At 58.3% G+C, this 17,003-nt stretch overlaps 4 protein-coding genes across 4 annotated transcripts in view; 3 read left to right on the top strand and 1 right to left on the bottom strand.

Annotated features, from left to right (window-relative positions):
- KDM6B (lysine demethylase 6B) overlaps positions 1 to 2,107 on the top strand; it is a 10,857-nt gene extending 8,750 nt beyond the window's left edge. Inside the window, 5 exon segments of the mRNA XM_032840071.1 lie at positions 104 to 291; positions 414 to 555; positions 835 to 961; positions 1,066 to 1,236; positions 1,353 to 2,107. Of these exon segments, the coding sequence (XP_032695962.1) occupies positions 104 to 291; positions 414 to 555; positions 835 to 961; positions 1,066 to 1,236; positions 1,353 to 1,376 (652 nt within the window). The 3' untranslated portion in view covers positions 1,377 to 2,107.
- Positions 2,108 to 2,969: 862 nt separating this feature from the next.
- TMEM88 (transmembrane protein 88) lies at positions 2,970 to 3,977 on the top strand. Its single transcript, XM_032840074.1, has 2 exons — positions 2,970 to 3,221; positions 3,327 to 3,977. Exons 1-2 carry the CDS (start codon positions 3,012 to 3,014, stop codon positions 3,594 to 3,596), a joined length of 480 nt encoding a protein of 159 aa, XP_032695965.1. The 5' UTR covers positions 2,970 to 3,011; the 3' UTR covers positions 3,597 to 3,977.
- Positions 3,978 to 4,455: 478 nt separating this feature from the next.
- On the bottom strand, positions 4,456 to 5,444 carry NAA38 (N-alpha-acetyltransferase 38, NatC auxiliary subunit). The gene is made up of 3 exons (XM_032840075.1): positions 5,147 to 5,444; positions 4,771 to 4,954; positions 4,456 to 4,613 (listed from the first exon to the last, which is right to left on the bottom strand). The coding sequence occupies exons 1-3, from the start codon at positions 5,225 to 5,227 to the stop codon at positions 4,501 to 4,503; spliced, it is 378 nt and encodes a 125-aa protein (XP_032695966.1). The 5' UTR covers positions 5,228 to 5,444; the 3' UTR covers positions 4,456 to 4,500.
- A 300-nt stretch (positions 5,445 to 5,744) lies between these two features.
- Positions 5,745 to 7,807, top strand: LOC116856591 (cytochrome b5 domain-containing protein 1). Its single transcript, XM_032840073.1, has 4 exons — positions 5,745 to 6,053; positions 6,158 to 6,234; positions 6,370 to 6,588; positions 6,991 to 7,807. The coding sequence occupies exons 1-4, from the start codon at positions 5,852 to 5,854 to the stop codon at positions 7,219 to 7,221; spliced, it is 729 nt and encodes a 242-aa protein (XP_032695964.1). The 5' UTR covers positions 5,745 to 5,851; the 3' UTR covers positions 7,222 to 7,807.
- The last annotated feature ends 9,196 nt before the right edge of the window (positions 7,808 to 17,003 follow it).

Raw genomic sequence — 17,003 nt, forward strand, 5'->3', positions numbered from 1 at the left:
CCCCCCCCCCCCCCCCCCCCCCCCCCCCCCCCCCCCCCCGCCGCAGGCCCGGCCCGGGGTCCTCAGACTTCCCCTCCCCTCTGACCCTGTGGCCACCCCGCAGGCACGGTGTGGACTACCTGACTGGTTCCTGGTGGCCGATCTTGGATGACCTTTATGCTTCCAATATCCCCGTGTACCGCTTCGTGCAGCGCCCTGGAGACCTCGTGTGGATTAATGCGGGCACCGTGCACTGGGTGCAGGCCACCGGCTGGTGCAACAACATCGCCTGGAACGTGGGGCCCCTCACCGGTGAGAGGGCGGGGGCGCGCGGGGCGGGAGCGCAGCCCGCTGTGAGGAAGGGGCCTGTCCCTGCGCCACTGCGCCACGGTCTGGGCTGGCGGCGCATCCTCAGTACCCCCTGTGGCCCGCAGCCTATCAGTACCAGCTGGCCCTGGAACGATACGAGTGGAACGAGGTGAAGAACGTCAAATCCATCGTGCCCATGATTCACGTTTCCTGGAACGTGGCTCGCACGGTCAAGATCAGCGACCCGGACTTGTTCAAGATGATCAAGTGAGGGCCCCGTGTGGGAAGCAGCCCGTCTCCATCCGAGCAGGCCCCGGTCTAGTGCTTCCTGTCCAGCGCCACCCGGCGCCCCACCTTGTCCCCATGTCCCGCACTGTGCCCGCGCTGGGATGGCCATGGGCCCCGGCTCTCAGGCGCTTTCTTTTTCTCTGATCCAAGTAGATAAAAGCCACGCGAAGTGTCAGCTCTGACAGATGCCCCAGGTCAGGGACTTTGACACCCGCCCCCCTCCGGCCCTCACCACGCCCTCGCCCCAACCATGTGCAGGTTCTGCCTTCTGCAGTCCATGAAGCACTGCCAGGTGCAGCGCGAGAGCCTAGTGCGCGCCGGCAAGAAGATCGCCTACCAGGGCCGCGTCAAGGACGAGCCCGCCTACTACTGCAATGAGTGCGACGTGAGTGTGCTCGACCCCGGATTGCCCCCCTCCCCGTCCGTCTCGGGACTGCCCTCCCCACCCCCTCCCCCGCCCCGCTGACGCCCCCCCCCTCCGGGTCTCAGGTGGAGGTGTTCAACATCCTGTTCGTGACAAGCGAGAATGGCAGCCGCAACACGTACCTGGTGCACTGCGAGGCGTGCGCTCGGCGGCGCAGCGCGGGCCTGCAGGGCGTGGTGGTCCTGGAGCAGTACCGCACCGAGGAGCTGGCGCAGGCCTACGACGCCTTCACGCTGGTGAGGCCCGGGCCGCCGGCGGCGGCAGCGGGCGGGCTCTTCCCCCCCCACCCCCCGCGGCGCGCCGGCCACCGCCCAGCCCGCCGCTGAGCCTAGTGCCCGCTTTCTCCCCGCAGGCCCCCACCAGCACGTCGCGATGAGGCCGGACGCCCCGCCCGCCCTCAGGGCGCCGCGGGGCCACCAGCACACGCCTGGGCTGGACCTGGGTCCCGCCTCTGGCCGGGAAGGGGGTCGGGCCCAGCCCTTCCACCCCATTGGCAGCTCCCCTTCACTTAATTTATTAAGAAAAAAAAATTTTTTTTTTTAACAAATAAGAGGAAAAAAGGAAAAAAAATGGGAGACGGGGGAGGGGGCTGGCAGCCCCTCGCCCACCAGCGCCTCCCCTCACCGACTTTGGCCTTTCTAGCAACAGACACAAGGACCAGGCTCCGGCGGCGGCGGGGGTCACATACGGGTTCCCTCACGCCTGCCAGCCGCCCGCCCGCCCGGCGCAGACGCACGCGGCCCGTGCATGTACATAGACGTTACGGCAGCCGAGGTTTAATGAGATTCTTTCTATGGGCTTTACCCCTCCCCCAGGACCTCCTTTTTTACTTCCAATGCTAGCTGTGATCCCTGTACATGTCTCTGTTTATTCACTTGGTTATGATTTGTATTTTCTGGGTTTTTGTTTTGTTTTTTAGGTTTTTTTTTTGGTTGTTTTTAATTTATAACAGTCCCACTCACCTCTATTTATTCATTTTTGGGAAAACCCGACCTCCCGCACCCCCCCTTCCCCTAAGCCATCCCGCCCGCCCCTCTGGGGACCGCCCGCTGCGGGGCTCTCCCTGCGCCCCAGTGTGTGTCCGGGCCCGGCCCGTCCGTCTCCGCCCGTCCGTCTCCGCCCGCCCGCCCGCCTGTCCGCGGCGCCCGCCGGGCTCTCATGGTGCTCAAACCCGCTCCCCTCCCTGACGTCCTGCACTTTCTCGGACCAGGCCCCCACTCCCGACCCGACCCCAGCCCCGCCTGAGGGTGAGCGACTCCTGTACTGTAGGGGAAGAAGTGGGAACTGAAATGGTATTTTGTAAAAAAAAAAAAATAAAATAAAATAAATAATAATAATAATAAATAAATAAATAAATTTAAAGTTTTAAAGAAAGAACTATGAGGAAAGGAACCCCGTCCTTCCCAGCCCCGGCCAATTTTAAAAACACGGACCTTCCCCTCACTCCCCCCACCCCCCGCCTCCCCTTTTCTTTTTAAGCGTGAACCAGCCCAGGGCCAGGGCCTCACTGGGGCAGGGACACCCCGGGATGAGTTTCTCCGGGGCTTTATTTTTGTTCGGTCGGTGGTTTTTCTCTCCCACGCTGGGGCTGCGGAGGGCTGGGGGGTTTACAGCCCCGCCCCCTCGCACTGCACTGTCTCTCTGCCCCAGGGGCAAGAGGGGTCTTCCCAACCCTACCCCTATTTTCGGTGATTTTTGTGTGAGAATATTAATATGAAAAATAAAATCAGAGAAAAACATACGGTTTTGATAACTTGCTGGAGCTCGCGGGGCGCGCACGCGGGGGGAGGGCTGCGGGGCCCGGCTGCGCAGACCCCGGCGGGGCGAGCCCCTCCCCGAGGCGCCTGTGGAATGTCCAGAGCGCTGGTCCGCTCCTCGGGCTGGGGGGTGCCTAATCCTGGAGCTGCATTCCAGGATAAGGGGGGGGGGGGGGGGAGAGGCTGGGCCGGGGGAGGGGCAGGAAAGAGGGCTATAAGGGCCGCGGCCCCGGCGGGCGGGAGTGAGGCAGGCCATGGCGGATGTCCCCGGCGCGCAGCGACCGGCTGCCGGCGGCGGCCCAGAGCCTCGGGACCCCCTGGACTGCTGGGCTTGCGCTGTGCTGGTCACGGCCCAGAACCTGCTGGTGGCCGCCTTCAACCTCCTCTTGCTGGCGCTGGTGCTGGGGACCATCCTGCTACCCGCTGTCACTATGCTCGGCTTCGGCTTCCTCTGCCACTCCCAGGTGAGCTCGGCCCTGCGTGCGCGGGTGGCGGTGGGGTCCTCGGGCCGCAGCTCCCCTCCCGGTTTGTCCCGCCGGCTTGGGCCTGACGCCTGCTCTCTCCCACAGTTCCTGCGCTCCCAGGCACCTCCTTGCACCGCGCACCTGCGGGACCCGGGCTTCACGGCCCTGCTGGTCACCGGATTCCTGCTCCTCGTGCCGCTGCTCGTGCTAGCCCTGGCCAGCTACCGCCGCCTTTGCCTGCGCCTCCGCCTGGCCGACTGCCTCGTGCCATACAGCCGAGCCCTCTACCGGCGCCGGCGCGCCCCGCAGCCGCGGCAGACCCGGGCCTCACCAGGGGCCCAGGCCGCTCCCACATCAGGAAAGGTCTGGGTCTGAGGACCCGCGAGTCAAGAACCACCCTGACGACTGCCCCCACTTCCAGTTGGCCCAAGGACTTGAAAAAAACGGGGTGGGGGGTGTCTCCTGACCTACTGCGCTGCCACCCGTGCCTAAGCCGGGTTCCAGCATTCCCTCGGGGAAACCGGAGCCTTCGTGGACCCAAAGCTGGCGGAAATCTGCCATACCCCGTAAAACCCACTTTCCTCCCTGAATCCTGAACATCTGGGCTGGACCCTGCCCACCCCCATCCCCCACTCTTCCGTCCCTCAGGACAACTGAACCTCGTGTGGTCCCTCTGCTGGTGCAGCTCCTCTGGGATCTACCGGTTGAGGGGGCGAGATTGGAGGGGGAGCGACCGCACATCAATAAAGAATGAGCAGAATGCGTCCCTGGGATCCTGTGAACGGGGATGGCACAATTCCTGTCACCCCTGCCCTGTGCCCAGAAGCAGGAAACAACATGGGGCCAGGGCTGCGGAGCGCATCCTTCAGCCTCCCGGGGGCCTTCCCTTATCGCGGTGGCCTGTTCTTCCTGGCCAGACCCCAGAGCTCTGTCCCTGACTCTCAAGTCACCTCCCACTCAATAGAGTGTTGAGGGCCCGGCCTCTATCGCCTGCCTTGCTCCCCTTGGGGACCCGAGCCCGTTCTCTGACCCCAGCTTGGAGGAACTCGGTGTTGCCAGGCCGGGGAGGGAAACAATGGGCCTTCCGGAGCAGGATGACACCACTCCAGGCGCAGTCCTGGAGCAGTGGCGTGGGAGGGAAGATGGAGGGGCCCACCCTGGGGCCTGCACGTCCAGGGTGGGGAAGGCGGGCTGAGAGTGCTCCCGACACGCCAGCTACATTCGGACACAATGCACTTCGTTGCAGGTTTAATGGTCTGCCGAGCACGCGCGGCCGCGGTCAGAGATAGGGAGGCCCCGCCAGGCTCTCCCGCTGCACTTCAATAGAAACGATGTGGTGGCCGGGTACCATGGCCAGGCCCAGTACACGGGGCTCCCCCGCAGAGAAGGAGTCTGGAAAGAAGGGGCAGAGCGTCAGGGAGGCAGGCCGGCGTCGGTCCCGCCCCTTCCAGCCCCAGAAAGCAGGGGTGCAGCCAGACTGTGCGCGGGAAGCGCCTCCCAGGAGGGAGCTCCGCCGCACCAGGTGGGCGTGCATCCCCCAGGCACTGACCCGACGGCTTGAGGAACTCCTGCGCCGAGCCCAGGATGACATTGCAGTCGCGGTCGGTGCAGAGGAAGCAGCCGACCAGGGTCCGTCCATCTGTCATGCGAATGCGCATCGTCTTGTTGAGCAGCGCCTCCAGCTGCTGCCGGGCCCGCGCGGCCGGCGAGTCCTCGCGCTCCCCGTCCGAGTCCTGCGCGGGGCGGGACATGCGCTGAGACGGCACCGCCCCCCCCCCCCCCCCCCCCCCGGAACCACAGCTCCCGACAGCCCGCGGGGCGCTCCCACCCAGCCCAGAGGCTGCCGGGAGCTGTGCTTCCCCCTCCGGCCCCCCCATCTTGCACCCAGGCTGCCCCTCGATCCCAGAACCCGAGCCCGCGCTAACCCCGGCGCTGGAGCTGCTTTGACGCCGGCTGCAACAGCCATTCTCCTCTCGTAGCAGCATGGTTGGTCCAGCTCCGGCCATTTGCCCCGGGGCCTCTTCAGGGCTCGTCAACTTCCCAAGAACCTTTCGAGTCCGTTGGTCTGAGATCTCGCGAGTGCTCCCGACCTCTTTTCTTTCACGACATCACCTCTCTTCCTCCCCCTCGTCGTCGTCTCCGTGGCAACTGCAGAGATCTCGCGAGCTTCTCCCACTCCTCCGGCGCCGGGGCTCACCGCGGTCTATGGCGCCGGATGTCTTAATATATCGCGAGAAGTTTCACCGCTTTAGGTTCATACAGTTCCTTCAGGAGGCCTGGAATTGAGCGGAATGACCTCCTCTTGTCATCGCACTCCACCCCATCCTCCCTTGCTTTTCTGCCTCGCCAGTCCGTCCTAAATATCCGCTCCAGCCCAGACCACTCTGAAAACGGGGGGCGTGCGCTTTCCCGCGGACCTCTGGAGGAGGGAACTTAGTTACTTGAAAGCCAGACTCACACTACATTTCCCGTGAGCGCGCACAGCTCCCGCCCTCCTACCCCCCACCCCCGCGCCCACGTCCGATCTCAGTAGACGGTGGCCGGAGAGGGACAATGGTTTCCATGTCAGCGGACCCACGCGCTCGCCAGGGGAAAGATGCCCTGAGTGAGCGAGTGCGTGCTGAGGGGCGATGAAGCGACCAGAGATGCGGGTGGCCGGTAGTGCAAGAGCCATGCCGCGCCGAGGCCTCGTGGAGGGGCCAGACTTTGAGTTTTTCCAGCGTCGCTATTTCACGGCAGCCGAGGTGGCCCAGCACAACGTGCCGGAAGACCTGTGGGTGTCCTACCTGGGATCCGTGTACGACCTGACGCCGCTGGCTCGCAAGTACAAGGGTCAGGGCCGCGCCTTACGCCAGGGTCAGGGTGTGCATCGGGGGGTGGGGGACAGGTGCCCGGTCCTTGGGCGGCTGGCACTGACGGCAGCTGCTCCTTCCCAGGAGACGTGCTGCTAAAACCCATCATAGAAGTTGCGGGCCAGGACATCAGCCACTGGTTCGACGCGAAGACCGGAGACGTGAGTCCTGCTGGAGCCCGGGGTGGGAGGGCGGAATCGGGCCGCGGGAGCGCGGGACGGGGCGGGGGGAAAGGCGGGAGCTGGCTGGAGCCGGAGGTCGGGGGAGATCCATCTCCCTCGATCGCTGCTTTAAAGATCCGCAAGCACGTCGACCCGCTGACCGGCACCCTGAGATACCGCACCCCCCGGGGCCGCTTCCTGCACGTCCCGCCGCAGCTGCCGCGTTCAGACTGGGCCAATGATTTCGGGAAGCCCTGGTGGCAGGGGGTGCGTTATGAGGTGGGGCGGCTGTCTGCCAAGACCCGCAACATCCGCATCATTAACACGCTCACGTCGCAGGAGCACACGCTGGAGGTGAGAACCCGGCGGCAGCAGGTCGGCGGGAACTGGGCGTCCCAGCGAACCTCGGAGATGTTTAGGCCATCGGCTCTCCGTAACCAGTGGGAGCTGTGTTTTGGGTAGCATTTGCACTCGGACTCTTATTAATGTTCTCTGAGGAAGGGATGGGGAAAGGGGGCAGTGACTTTGACCCTTCAGGGCCATCTGTTTGTTAGAATTGACTGCCACAGAGACAGGTGACACTTTGGGGCTATTCCCTGCACGTTGGCACTCTGGCTTCATTTGGGAGAGGCTGCCAAGGGAGACATGCTGGTCCCAGCACTACCATCTGTGCTCCTGGCCTTGGCTTGGGGCCCACACGCACCTGTGTGTGTCTCATCCAGAATCGGGGTGGGGGGGCACTTTCATGTTCTGCAGGTGGGGGCCAAGGAGTCCATGTGGGAGATCCTGCACCGCTATCTCCCCTATAATGCACACGCAGCCAGCTATACATGGAAGTACGAGGGCAAGAAACTGAACATGGATTTCACCCTGGAAGAGAACGGGATCCGGGATGAGGGTGAAGATTTTGACTATCTCAATATGGACGGTGCCCTCTACACACCTGCCATTCTGCTCTACTTCAATGATGACCTCACAGAGCTGTAGGAGTGGAGCCGAAAGCTTATGTAGACTCAGGATGTATTTTGAGTTTGGCTGTTTCTGTGCCCTGGAAGGGGGGGGGGGGGCGGAGTGCGGGACGTAGACCTCCACTCCACTCTGGGAACTGGCCTGTGGTTCCCGTGTCCCTCTGAAGCGTACAGGTCCTACTTCCCAGGCCCACTGTGATTAGCTCAAAGTTAGGGAGAATGCTAGAAGCACATTCATTCATTCTCAGGAGTGACACGAGAAGATGAGGTATTTTGGATTAGGGAGACAGCCAGAGCTCAGGCAGAACTTTCTGACAGTCGGAGAGGGAGGAGTCCTACACAGGGATGAGGGATGGGAGAAGTTTCGTGGCAGTGATGGGAATGGGGACGGCTGCAGGAGGATGGGACTGCCACAGACAGGAACGGGAAGTGTCCATCGCTGGCCATACGGAACTGGCTGATCTGCCTTCTGAACTTGATAGTTAAAACCCCAAAGGGAAGAAAGGAAGTGAAGGGGTAGTCGGTAATTCAGTCCGGAGCTTATGGTACGTGCCTCATACACCCTTTTAAATACAACTACTCCAAGAGATGGGCACCTTCGCCACGATTTTGCATGATTTTTAGATTTCTTTTTGAAGCTTAAAAGATTCTTTCCATATTTGGCTCTAGTAAATGATTGATGACCCCAGGCAGCATCCCATCCAGCAAGTAGAGGGAACTCCTGAAGCTCGGCAAGATTTAGTGGCAGGAAGGCACACTAGTTAGTGGCCAGGGTGCAAACTCAAGTCTAAATCTGAAGCTGATGTTCTTCCCGTGTAGAGAGGCTCTCCCTGTCTTAGGCTGGTCGCAAAAGACAGCCACCTTTGAGGGGAGAGTGGCCGGGTTCGTCTCCTTTAACCCCAGTGAGGGAGGGGAATGAGGATGACAGGAGGTGAATTTCTCAACAGTCTCGGGCCAGAAAGGATCGGGGAGAGAGGTGCATGGGCCTGCCTGGCCAGAGTGGGGCAGGAGGGAGGGGGCGGGGGGGGTCACCAGAGCCCAGGCAGGGGAGAGGAAGCACTGGGCTTGCTGCCCAGGCGTTTTCGGAGAGGCTAGCCAGGAAAGGCATGGCCAGAGGCGGAGACCTGTCCCGGCCTCAGCACTTTGTGAATCACGGGAGACTGAGGGCTTCTACTCGGGCCCATGTGATACAAGAGGCCGTGAATTCACAGAAGCTTTCTGATGTGCAGTCAGCTCTGCAGTGGTCTCACGTGTATCTTGTCCTCTCAGTGACACCAACACGACTGGAGAACCCAAGCTATGCTGCTGCTCCAGCACCAGCCTCCGGTCTGCCCAAACTGCCCCCCCACCCGCCGCACCCCCAGAGTATCCCACCGCAGCGCCTCCTGCTGGAAACGCGCCCCTCTCCTCGCACCCTGGTCACTCTCCAATAGACTTCAGCTCCGCAGTGCCTCTGGGACGCGTCCTCTTCCTCTTGGCCGTCATCACCGCTTGGCCAGACTGCCGTGCACACATTCCCACCAGCCTCCCAAGTCCACGTCTGACCCCCACGCAGCAGCCCGAGTGAGCGCTGAGAACCAAACCCAGGCATCTGAATTTCCTTCCTTTAGAGTCTTCAGTGCCTCCTGGGTGCTTCGGGAACAAAGTCCCGTCCATCCAGAGATGTTGCACAAACCAGCAGGTGCCCCTCCTCTGCCAATGCCTCTCCTGTTCCCTGTGTCCCAGCCACACAGGCTGTCTCACAGCCCACGGAGTGTCTCCCTGCTCCAGAGTCCTCACACACACTGTTCCCTCTGCCTCCACACGCTTCCTGCCATCCCCCAACTAGCTGACCCTACATGCTTCTTCCTCGGGAGCTCTTATGACTCCTCGGTGTAGAAAGCAGTGTTTTCTATTAGATTGTCTCTTAGCATCACACTTATTTCAGAGTACTAATCCAGTGTAAATTTTAAGATTACGGATGTGATCGGCTGGCTGGCGGCTGGACTCTAAGCTCACGAGGGCAGAGCCCGTGTCCATCTTGGTCACCGCCGTATTCCCAGTGTCGGCACACAGTGGCTGCTCAATAAATTTTGATGGAATGTCCTCCACTGTTGAGTGAATTCATCTGTCCATAAGAACGAGTGTGGATGGGACGTTGTGTCCTGGGAGGCAAGGGGAGACCGAGAAGCAGGACATCTGGTTCCCACGCTATCACAGGCTTCCCTGTCCCTGTTCCCTCTGAAGGAAGACCACTCAAAAGACCTCTTTCCCTTTTGGGGGCAATCCACCTGCCATTCCCCCATATGGCCACCAGGTGGCTGTCATTACCCACAGAGGCAGGTTGGGGGGGTCCAGAGGGGGGCAAGGGAGGGAAACCCCACCCAAGCTCTAAAGAGGTCGCGATGGAACGTGGTTCCCTGAAATGGACAGGTGGGAGGGAAGGACCCAGAAAAAGGAAACACCAGGTGGCTACTGTTTCATTAGCGTTAGGCCACATTCCGGTCTAGGTTTTGTCCACAAGCAGGAAAGGAGTCCAGTTTGAGGGATAAAACCCACCGGATGGCACAGGTAGGGGCTCTGATGATAGATGCGGGTGTGTTTAGGGCGACGCGCAGAGCTGTGGAAGGAATACAGAGCGCGCATTTCAACGAGGATACGGTACACTCCTTTAGTGATACTTAGACCAACATGTTTGTGTGTGTGTGTGTGTGCACAAGTGAAGTTTTCACGAGACATTCCCCTGTTCCCTACACATCCAAGGCCGGCTCTTTGCAGGAGGAGAATGTAAATAAACGCCTCGTCAGAAATCTAGAAAGTCGACAGCACACGAGCGTGGGCTCCAAGTCCTCTTCTGGTGACCTCCTTCGTTCTGCAGCCGGGTGCGGTGACAGGCGGAGTGACAGGCCTGTCCTCAGTCAACCACAGTGACGTCAAGGGACTCAGCTGGCTGAGATTTCCCACGAGCCGCCGTCCCTGCGAGCACGGATCGCTGAGGAGAGTCAAGACCCTCCTGTCCTTGCAGGGGCGGCCTGCTGTCACAGGATAAAACCCACACGCGTGAAAGCTGAATGAAGACAGTACCGGGCCACGGAGTAAGTCTGGGTCTGGAAAAGGTTTCCACCCTCAGGGCAAGTCACAAGTGGATGCCCCAGGTCTCGTACTAACTCAACTGCCTCAGCGTCTCCTTCTGCTGAGTATGAGGACTGACGCAAAGCACACCGGCCCGTAACAGTGATGAATGGAAGGATGAAGTGACAAGTAAAATAAGACTCATCCTAGGGGCACCTGGGTGACTCAGTGGGTTAAGTGTCTGCCTTCGGCTCAGATCATGTTCTCAGGGTCCTGCGATCGAGCCCCGCATCCGGCTCTCTGCTCAGCGGGGAGCCTGCTTCCTCCTCTCTCTGCCTGCCTCCTTGTAATCTCTTGTCTGTCAAATAAATAAATAAAATCTTAAAAAAAAAAAAAGACTCATTCTAAAGCAAGCACACGTTCTGTCTCATTGTGCTATCCTACTGCTGCCCGCAATTAAGCAGTTGCCTGGTGAAGCTTCAGTATTTTCCTAGTGGTCCTTGGCCGACCCCCGAGCACATCTGAGAGGACGCAGGTAGCACAGGACCCTTGGCTGCGAGGGCGGAGGGACAGCGTGTTTTCTGTTGATGCTCACGACAAAGGCAGGGGCCGCCGCTGCGGAGGGACCCTACAGACAGCGGGTCGGGAGCCGGTCGGGACCGGGGGTGTCTTCGCACGTCTCGTGCAAGCGCTGCGCGGGCACTCATTAACCACACAGTTGTCACGCGCGTCGCGTGCGGGCCTGCTTCGGGTCCTGGGGATGCAGGAGTGAGGGTCGGGCCCTGGACTCGGCCGTCTCATGGGATAAACTGTGAATGCAGAGACAGCGCCGCGGCACATGGGACTGAAAGCGGATGCGGCAGATGCGTGCGCTCACACGCGCGCACACAGGCAAACACGCACGCGCGTGCAGAGACAAGCACAGAGACGTGCACGCACACGCATGCACCTGCTCTAAAACCAGAAACAGAGCCACTCCATAGAGTCACGGTCAGCCGCCCCGAGGCTTGTCCCGACGCTGCCAAGGCCGGTCTGTATTGCCTGGAGATCTGCGTTCGCCTGCGTTCGTCACTTACTCCATCACCCACCGTCACAACAAATGGAAACAGTTTTGTGCACACTGCGCAGCGAAGGACACGGGAGCAGAGAGCGATGAACGGACTTGCCAAAGGTCACACAAATACGGGGTGAGTAGCCGCGGTGGGCTCCCAACCAAGGCCTGGAGAGGGCCGTCCACTTAGCCACCAAGCGAGCGCCACCTGCCACCCGCTGCTGGACACACACAGGACGCCAGCCTGGTCCAGCTGCCGGTGGCTGCTGCTCAAAGCCAGCCCAAGACTTGGGGGCCTTCAAAGGGCCCCGATCTTTATTTTGCTAATGGACCTGGGATGTGGGCAGGGTCTGGGGAACCAGGCCAGTGGCACGTGGAGCTGCAGGATTTACCTGCAAAGTGGCTCAGGGGCACGGCCCCCAGGTGCTGTTGGCCGTGGGCATCCCTCTGTGTGGCCCCCCCATGAGGCAGCGTGACCTTCCTCCCCGGGGGTGGGATGCTAGAGCACGAGCTCTGGACAAGCAGGAGGAAGCAAGCCTCCCATCCAGGGGGACTAGGCCTCGCTTCTCAGAGGGAAGGGGTCAGAGTTACGTTGTAGTAAACCCGGGCTGGACGCGAGATCTTCTGAAACCCCCCAGGCTCCCTTCTGGCAAGGCCTTGTTCCCCCCGGCCCCCACTGTCCCGAACACTCCACCCCCCCCTCCTGGCTTGCCCCAGCTTCTGTCCCCTAGAGGCTCTGCTCAGTGTCACCTCCTCCAGACCCCTCCAGCCATGTCAAACATTCCTTCTCTCTCTCTCAATGCAATGGAAGTATTTAGTGTAATTCAGTCTAGTGTCCCTTTCCTCCCTTCATAGACTCCCGGGGGCAGACAGCCCCGCACCTCCCTCCCTTGGTGCTCAGCCCAGGGCAGTTACTCAAAGAGGTGATAAAAGCTACAAAAAGGCTAAGATGAGTCACGTCTGGGGAGATCAGTGAGGGCACCTGGGAGAGGCATCACCGGCAGCTGAGAGCCGAAGTCGAGGGAGGAGCAGGAGAGGACAGAAGGCTTCCCACAAAGAATAAACAGCACGGATAGGGCAGAGTTTAGGGTAAGAGACAGAGGCCAGGGAGGGTGGGCGATGAGGGGTGTGGAGGCCAGACCAGGTCTGCTGCGGCTCTCCGAACCTGGCTTTGGTTTGTTTGCTGGGCTGTAAAATGCACCTTTTGAACCGCTCCAGGGTTACGGGTCTTCTAGGGAGAACCACACAGTCAGAACTGCATTATAAAGCGGTGAGTTGCCTACAATGTCAAAAGAAGGGACGGGAGGGGAGAAAAGTGGGGACGGTCTGGAGAGGGATGGAGGTGGCGGGGACTAAGCTCAGGGCCGTGGGGGTCAGGGAAGGCGGACCAGAGTGAAGACAGAATCGCCCAGCTCCATGACTACGTGGGGGCCGATGCGGGGCAGGAGGAGGAGACGAGGATGACAACCCACTGTCTGGCCCCGGGGAAGAGCCTGGAAATGGGGCCAACTGTTGGGAGCAGGAGAAGCTACCGGCAGCCCTTCAGGGGAAGTGCTGTTCGTATCCCAGGCTGCAGATCCTCTCGCCTTCATTCGCGCTAAGTGAATCTCTGCATGGTGAGAAATGCCCACCGTGGACAGGGTGCTTTAGGGTGACAGCTACCAACTGTCGCGCGTCTTACAGCCCGCGCTCTCTGCAAGATAGCTCCCCTGATCCCGACAGCCCTGGGAGGGAGGCCCTCACATCCCTGTGTTACACACGTCCCCATGTCTCTCTCCTTCTGCCCCCTCCCTGCTCACGCACATGCATGCTCTCTCCCTCTAAAGTATATAAGTAAATCTTAAAAAAAAAAAAAGCAACAAACAACAACAAAACAACAACAAAACCCCAAAATGACTCTCGTTGTCTGGGAAGCTAGATGGCAAAAAGGCCCAAGCCCAGCCAAGGGGCAGGAGGGAGCCAGCGTGGGGTTGGCATTGACCGTGACAAATCTATAATCTGAAAGACAATTAATCAGCCAGGGAAGGTGTCAGGGCAATCCTGCTCAAACAGCTGGCTGACACTAGATGGCATTTCCAGCTGGCTGGCCAGTGGAGCAGAGTGAGGACACCGTTAAAAGGCAATGTCGAAAGGGGGGAAGGGGTTGCCTTTGGCCATTTCGTGCAGGACCCCTCAGCTTCCCTGACCAGCGGTGCGGGTCTGAGCGGATCAGAGAAGAGAAAGTGATTTGAGGCTTCGAGCTTCCTCCGCAACCAAGAGCAAGGGGACGGATTTCGTGAAAAGCCAGCAATAGAAGTGTAAGCAGATGTGAGATCACAGAAGCCACGCGAGGACTATTTCAAGAAGGGGGTGGCAAGGGAAGGACTCAGAAATAGCTTCTGTATTGGCAGCCCAGGGGCTGGGGGTCACCTGGCGGCAGCAGGTACCAACTGAGATGCGAGGAGGCCACCGGATTGGGAGGTAGGTCGTTCCTTCAGGAAGCGTAGCTGTCGGTGGGCACAGGGAGGAGGGGGGCAGTGGGGGATGGCGGGGGTCCAGAGGACTTCTTTGTTTTTTTTTTAAGATTTTATTTATTTATTTGACAGGCAGAGATCACAAGTAGACAGAGAGGCAGGCAGAGAGAGAGGGGGAAGCAGGCTCCCCGCTGAGCAGAGAGCTTGATCCCTCGACTCTGGGATCATGACCTGAGCCGAAGGCAGAGGCTCAACCCACTGAGCCACCCAGGTGCCCCCAGAGGACTTCTTTTAAAGACAAGGAGACGTGGTTGAGAAGGAGCAAGTTGAAGGAGCAGTAAGGGTCTCGGTGAACCCTTGGGCCCCAAGAAGGCGGCAGGGGTGGGAGGCAGAGCCCTGCCCCCCCACCCAGGGACCAGCTTCAGATGGACCAACAGGAGGGAGGAAGGAAGCCCGCAGGCTCAGTGTCTGGGTGTGGCTGTTCCCGGGGAGCCCTCATCTGGTGATCTGGCTCGTGGAAGGCGAGGATAAGGTTTCCTCCTGGAGGAGGAAGGTTGGGAAAAGTCGCCATGGGGAATGGAAAGGCGGCGGGCTAGGGCAAAGGATTTCTGAGCAGGGACGGGGGGGTTCCCTGGGCTGCGCTGTGCATGCCGGGTATAAAGAGGCAGCAGAAGTGGCCATGGTTCGAGGTGTGTGGGAGGAAGTTGAGGACAGGGCACGGAGACCCCTGGCAAGACAGTGGCTGAAATGACCGAGCACGGGCTCTCAGCTGGACAGGGATAATGGGCGGTGAAGGCATTAGAGTGTTTTATGGGTCCAAGAACAGCAGAGAGGAGAGCGGGAGAGACAGAAAGTTGTAAGTAAAGCAGGGGCTTGAATCTAGAACTTCGGAAGAGATTAAGTAGAGGTGGGACGGGCATGGAATGGAGAGAAAGGTCTCCGGTTAGGGAGTCGAGGGCAGGACTGAACCAGGTGCCCTTCAGTGAATGAGGGACAGGACCAGGGCGAGCACATGTGGCCAGAAGGAGAAGTGTCGGGGGGCCCAGCCAGGCTGCGGAAGCTCCAGGCCCCCCACGACTGGGGACCTGGAGTCAACCCCAGAGATGGGGAAACAGATTCCTTTGGGGCACCTGGATGGCTCCGTCTGGTAAGTATCTGCCTTCGGCTCAGGTCACGATCCCCGGGTCCGGGGAGCCTGCTTCTCCCTCACCCTCTGTCCTTCCCCCTGCTCATGTGCTCTCTCCCAAATAAATAAAATAAAATAAAATAAAATAAAATAAAATAGAAGGAAAGAAATAGATTCCTTTACGTATGTGTGGTCTCTAGACTTATTTGCCACATTACTGTAAACGCACCGAACCTTGTACCAAATATTTGATGTCATCTCCTATCCTTTCTCTTCCCGTATGTCTTTTAAGTTAAAATTTTTTAAGCTTCGTTTTATTTTTCGTTGTAGAACACGGGCCCTTCACAGAAAATTCCAGGTAGGCAAGCGTAAAGATGCAAAACAAAATCGCTGTTATTCCTATCACTCAGCAGAAACCTGTATTAACGTCTTAACCACATCCTCCTAGTATTTTCCCACGTGGTTGCGATTATACTACACGTATGATTTTCTACTGCTTTATGCGACTCACATCAGATCGTAAGTTGTTAAAAGGGAACCAGGGTAGGACTTAAAACAGTGGTTGTCTCTAGGAGAGGCACACACCAGAAAGACACTGGAAAGTTCTGGGGTGCTGGAAATACGTTGTATCTTTACTGGAATGGTGTTCACACAGGAGTACATATTTGCACAAACCCAAAACGTACGCCTGAAAAACCCCCAAGCGAGCGAACAAAAACCAAAATGAAATCAGATCGGGAGCATCTGCTCGTGCCATTTTGTCAATGGGGAAAAGGTTAATCAGTGAATCGAGGAGAGTATGTAGGTATCAAGTCAGGAAAGGATGGGTGTTGGTGAGGATGTGGAGAACAGGGAGCCTGCCTGTGCTCTTGCTGGAGGGCAAGCTGGGACAGCCACTCTGCAGAACAGCATGGAGGTTCCTCAAGAACTTAGAAATAGAGCTACCCTATGACCCAGCAATTGCACTACTTGGTATTTACCCAAAGGACGCAGATATTCAAATTCAAGGGTATTCACGCACCCTGATGTTTATAGCATCATCATCTACGACAGCCCAATTACGGAGCACAGAAGGTGTCCATCGGTACACGAACAGATAAACACATGGTACACACACACACGGGAATATTACTCAGCCAGAAAAAATGAAATCTTGCCATTGGCGAGGACATGGATGGAGCTAGAAGGGAAAATGCTAAGTGAAAGTAGTCAGAGACAGACATATATATGCCTCTTGATCTCACTCATACGTGGAATTTAAGAAACAAAGCAGAGGATCGTACGGGAAGGGAGGGAAAAACAGAACGAAATCGGAGAGGGAGACAAATCCTAAGAGACTCTTAATCATAGGGAGCCCACTGAGGGTTGCTGCAGGGGAGAGAGTGGGAGGCTGGGTCACGGGGTGACAGGCACGAAGGAGAGCACATGAAGTGATGAGCACTGGGTGTTCTAGGCAACTATAATCACGGACCTTGACTTCTGAAACTAATATAACACCATATGTTAACTACACTGGCATTTATTTTATTTTATTTTTTTAATTTTTTAAAAGATTTTATTTATTTATTTGACAGACAGAGATCACAAGTAGGCAGAGAGGCAGGCAGAGAGAGGAGGAAGCAGGCTCCCTGCAGAGCAGAGAGCCTGACGTGGGGCTCGATCCCAGGACCCTGGGATCGTGACCTGAGCCGAAGGCAGAGGCTTTAACCCACTGAGCCACCCAGGCACCCCCCTACACTGGCATTTAAACACAAATTAAAAAAAAAAAAAAGCGGTATGCAGGTGTACAGATCAGACAAGGCTTTAAAAAATATTATTGTTGTTACAGGTCTGTTACAGACGATGGAGTCACATGTCCCCTGGAATAGTCTTCATGGCTGACACATGTCACATCTATTCTTGGGAGACTGGAATAGTTCTCCATAACAGATCAAAAATTTTCAATTAAAAACCTCCACAAGTAACATTTTAATGGTTTCTCATAATCTTTCGTTGCTATCTGACTCTCTTACCAAAACTCCCTTGAAGGGTGACCAGCTGCTGGGGCACCTGCTGGCTCAGTCGTGGAGTGTGAGACTCTTGGCCTTGGGGTTGTGGGTTTAAGTCCGTGTTGGGTGTAG

This window comes from Lontra canadensis, unplaced genomic scaffold (assembly GCF_010015895.1).
Source record: "Lontra canadensis isolate GAN:19392208 unplaced genomic scaffold, GSC_riverotter_1.0 scaffold110, whole genome shotgun sequence".
Taxonomy (NCBI): Eukaryota; Metazoa; Chordata; class Mammalia; order Carnivora; family Mustelidae; genus Lontra; species Lontra canadensis.

Excerpts from the sequence above, each read along its gene's own strand:
- LOC116856591 (XM_032840073.1), top strand. The coding sequence starts at position 5,852 with ATGAAGCGACCAGAGATGCGGGTGGCCGGTAGTGCAAGAGCCATGCCG. Across the intron at positions 6,054-6,157 it reads GCTGGCTCGCAAGTACAAGG|GAGACGTGCTGCTAAAACCC; the intron begins GTCAGGGCCGCG and ends GCTCCTTCCCAG. Across the intron at positions 6,589-6,990 it reads CGCAGGAGCACACGCTGGAG|GTGGGGGCCAAGGAGTCCAT; the intron begins GTGAGAACCCGG and ends CATGTTCTGCAG.
- NAA38 (XM_032840075.1), bottom strand. The coding sequence starts at position 5,227 with ATGGCCGGAGCTGGACCAACCATGCTGCTACGAGAGGAGAATGGCTGT. Across the intron at positions 4,955-5,146 it reads AAAGCAGCTCCAGCGCCGGG|GACTCGGACGGGGAGCGCGA; the intron begins GTTAGCGCGGGC and ends CGCCCCGCGCAG. Across the intron at positions 4,614-4,770 it reads GGAGTTCCTCAAGCCGTCGG|ACTCCTTCTCTGCGGGGGAG; the intron begins GTCAGTGCCTGG and ends CCTTCTTTCCAG.
- TMEM88 (XM_032840074.1), top strand. The coding sequence starts at position 3,012 with ATGGCGGATGTCCCCGGCGCGCAGCGACCGGCTGCCGGCGGCGGCCCA. Across the intron at positions 3,222-3,326 it reads GCTTCCTCTGCCACTCCCAG|TTCCTGCGCTCCCAGGCACC; the intron begins GTGAGCTCGGCC and ends TCTCTCCCACAG.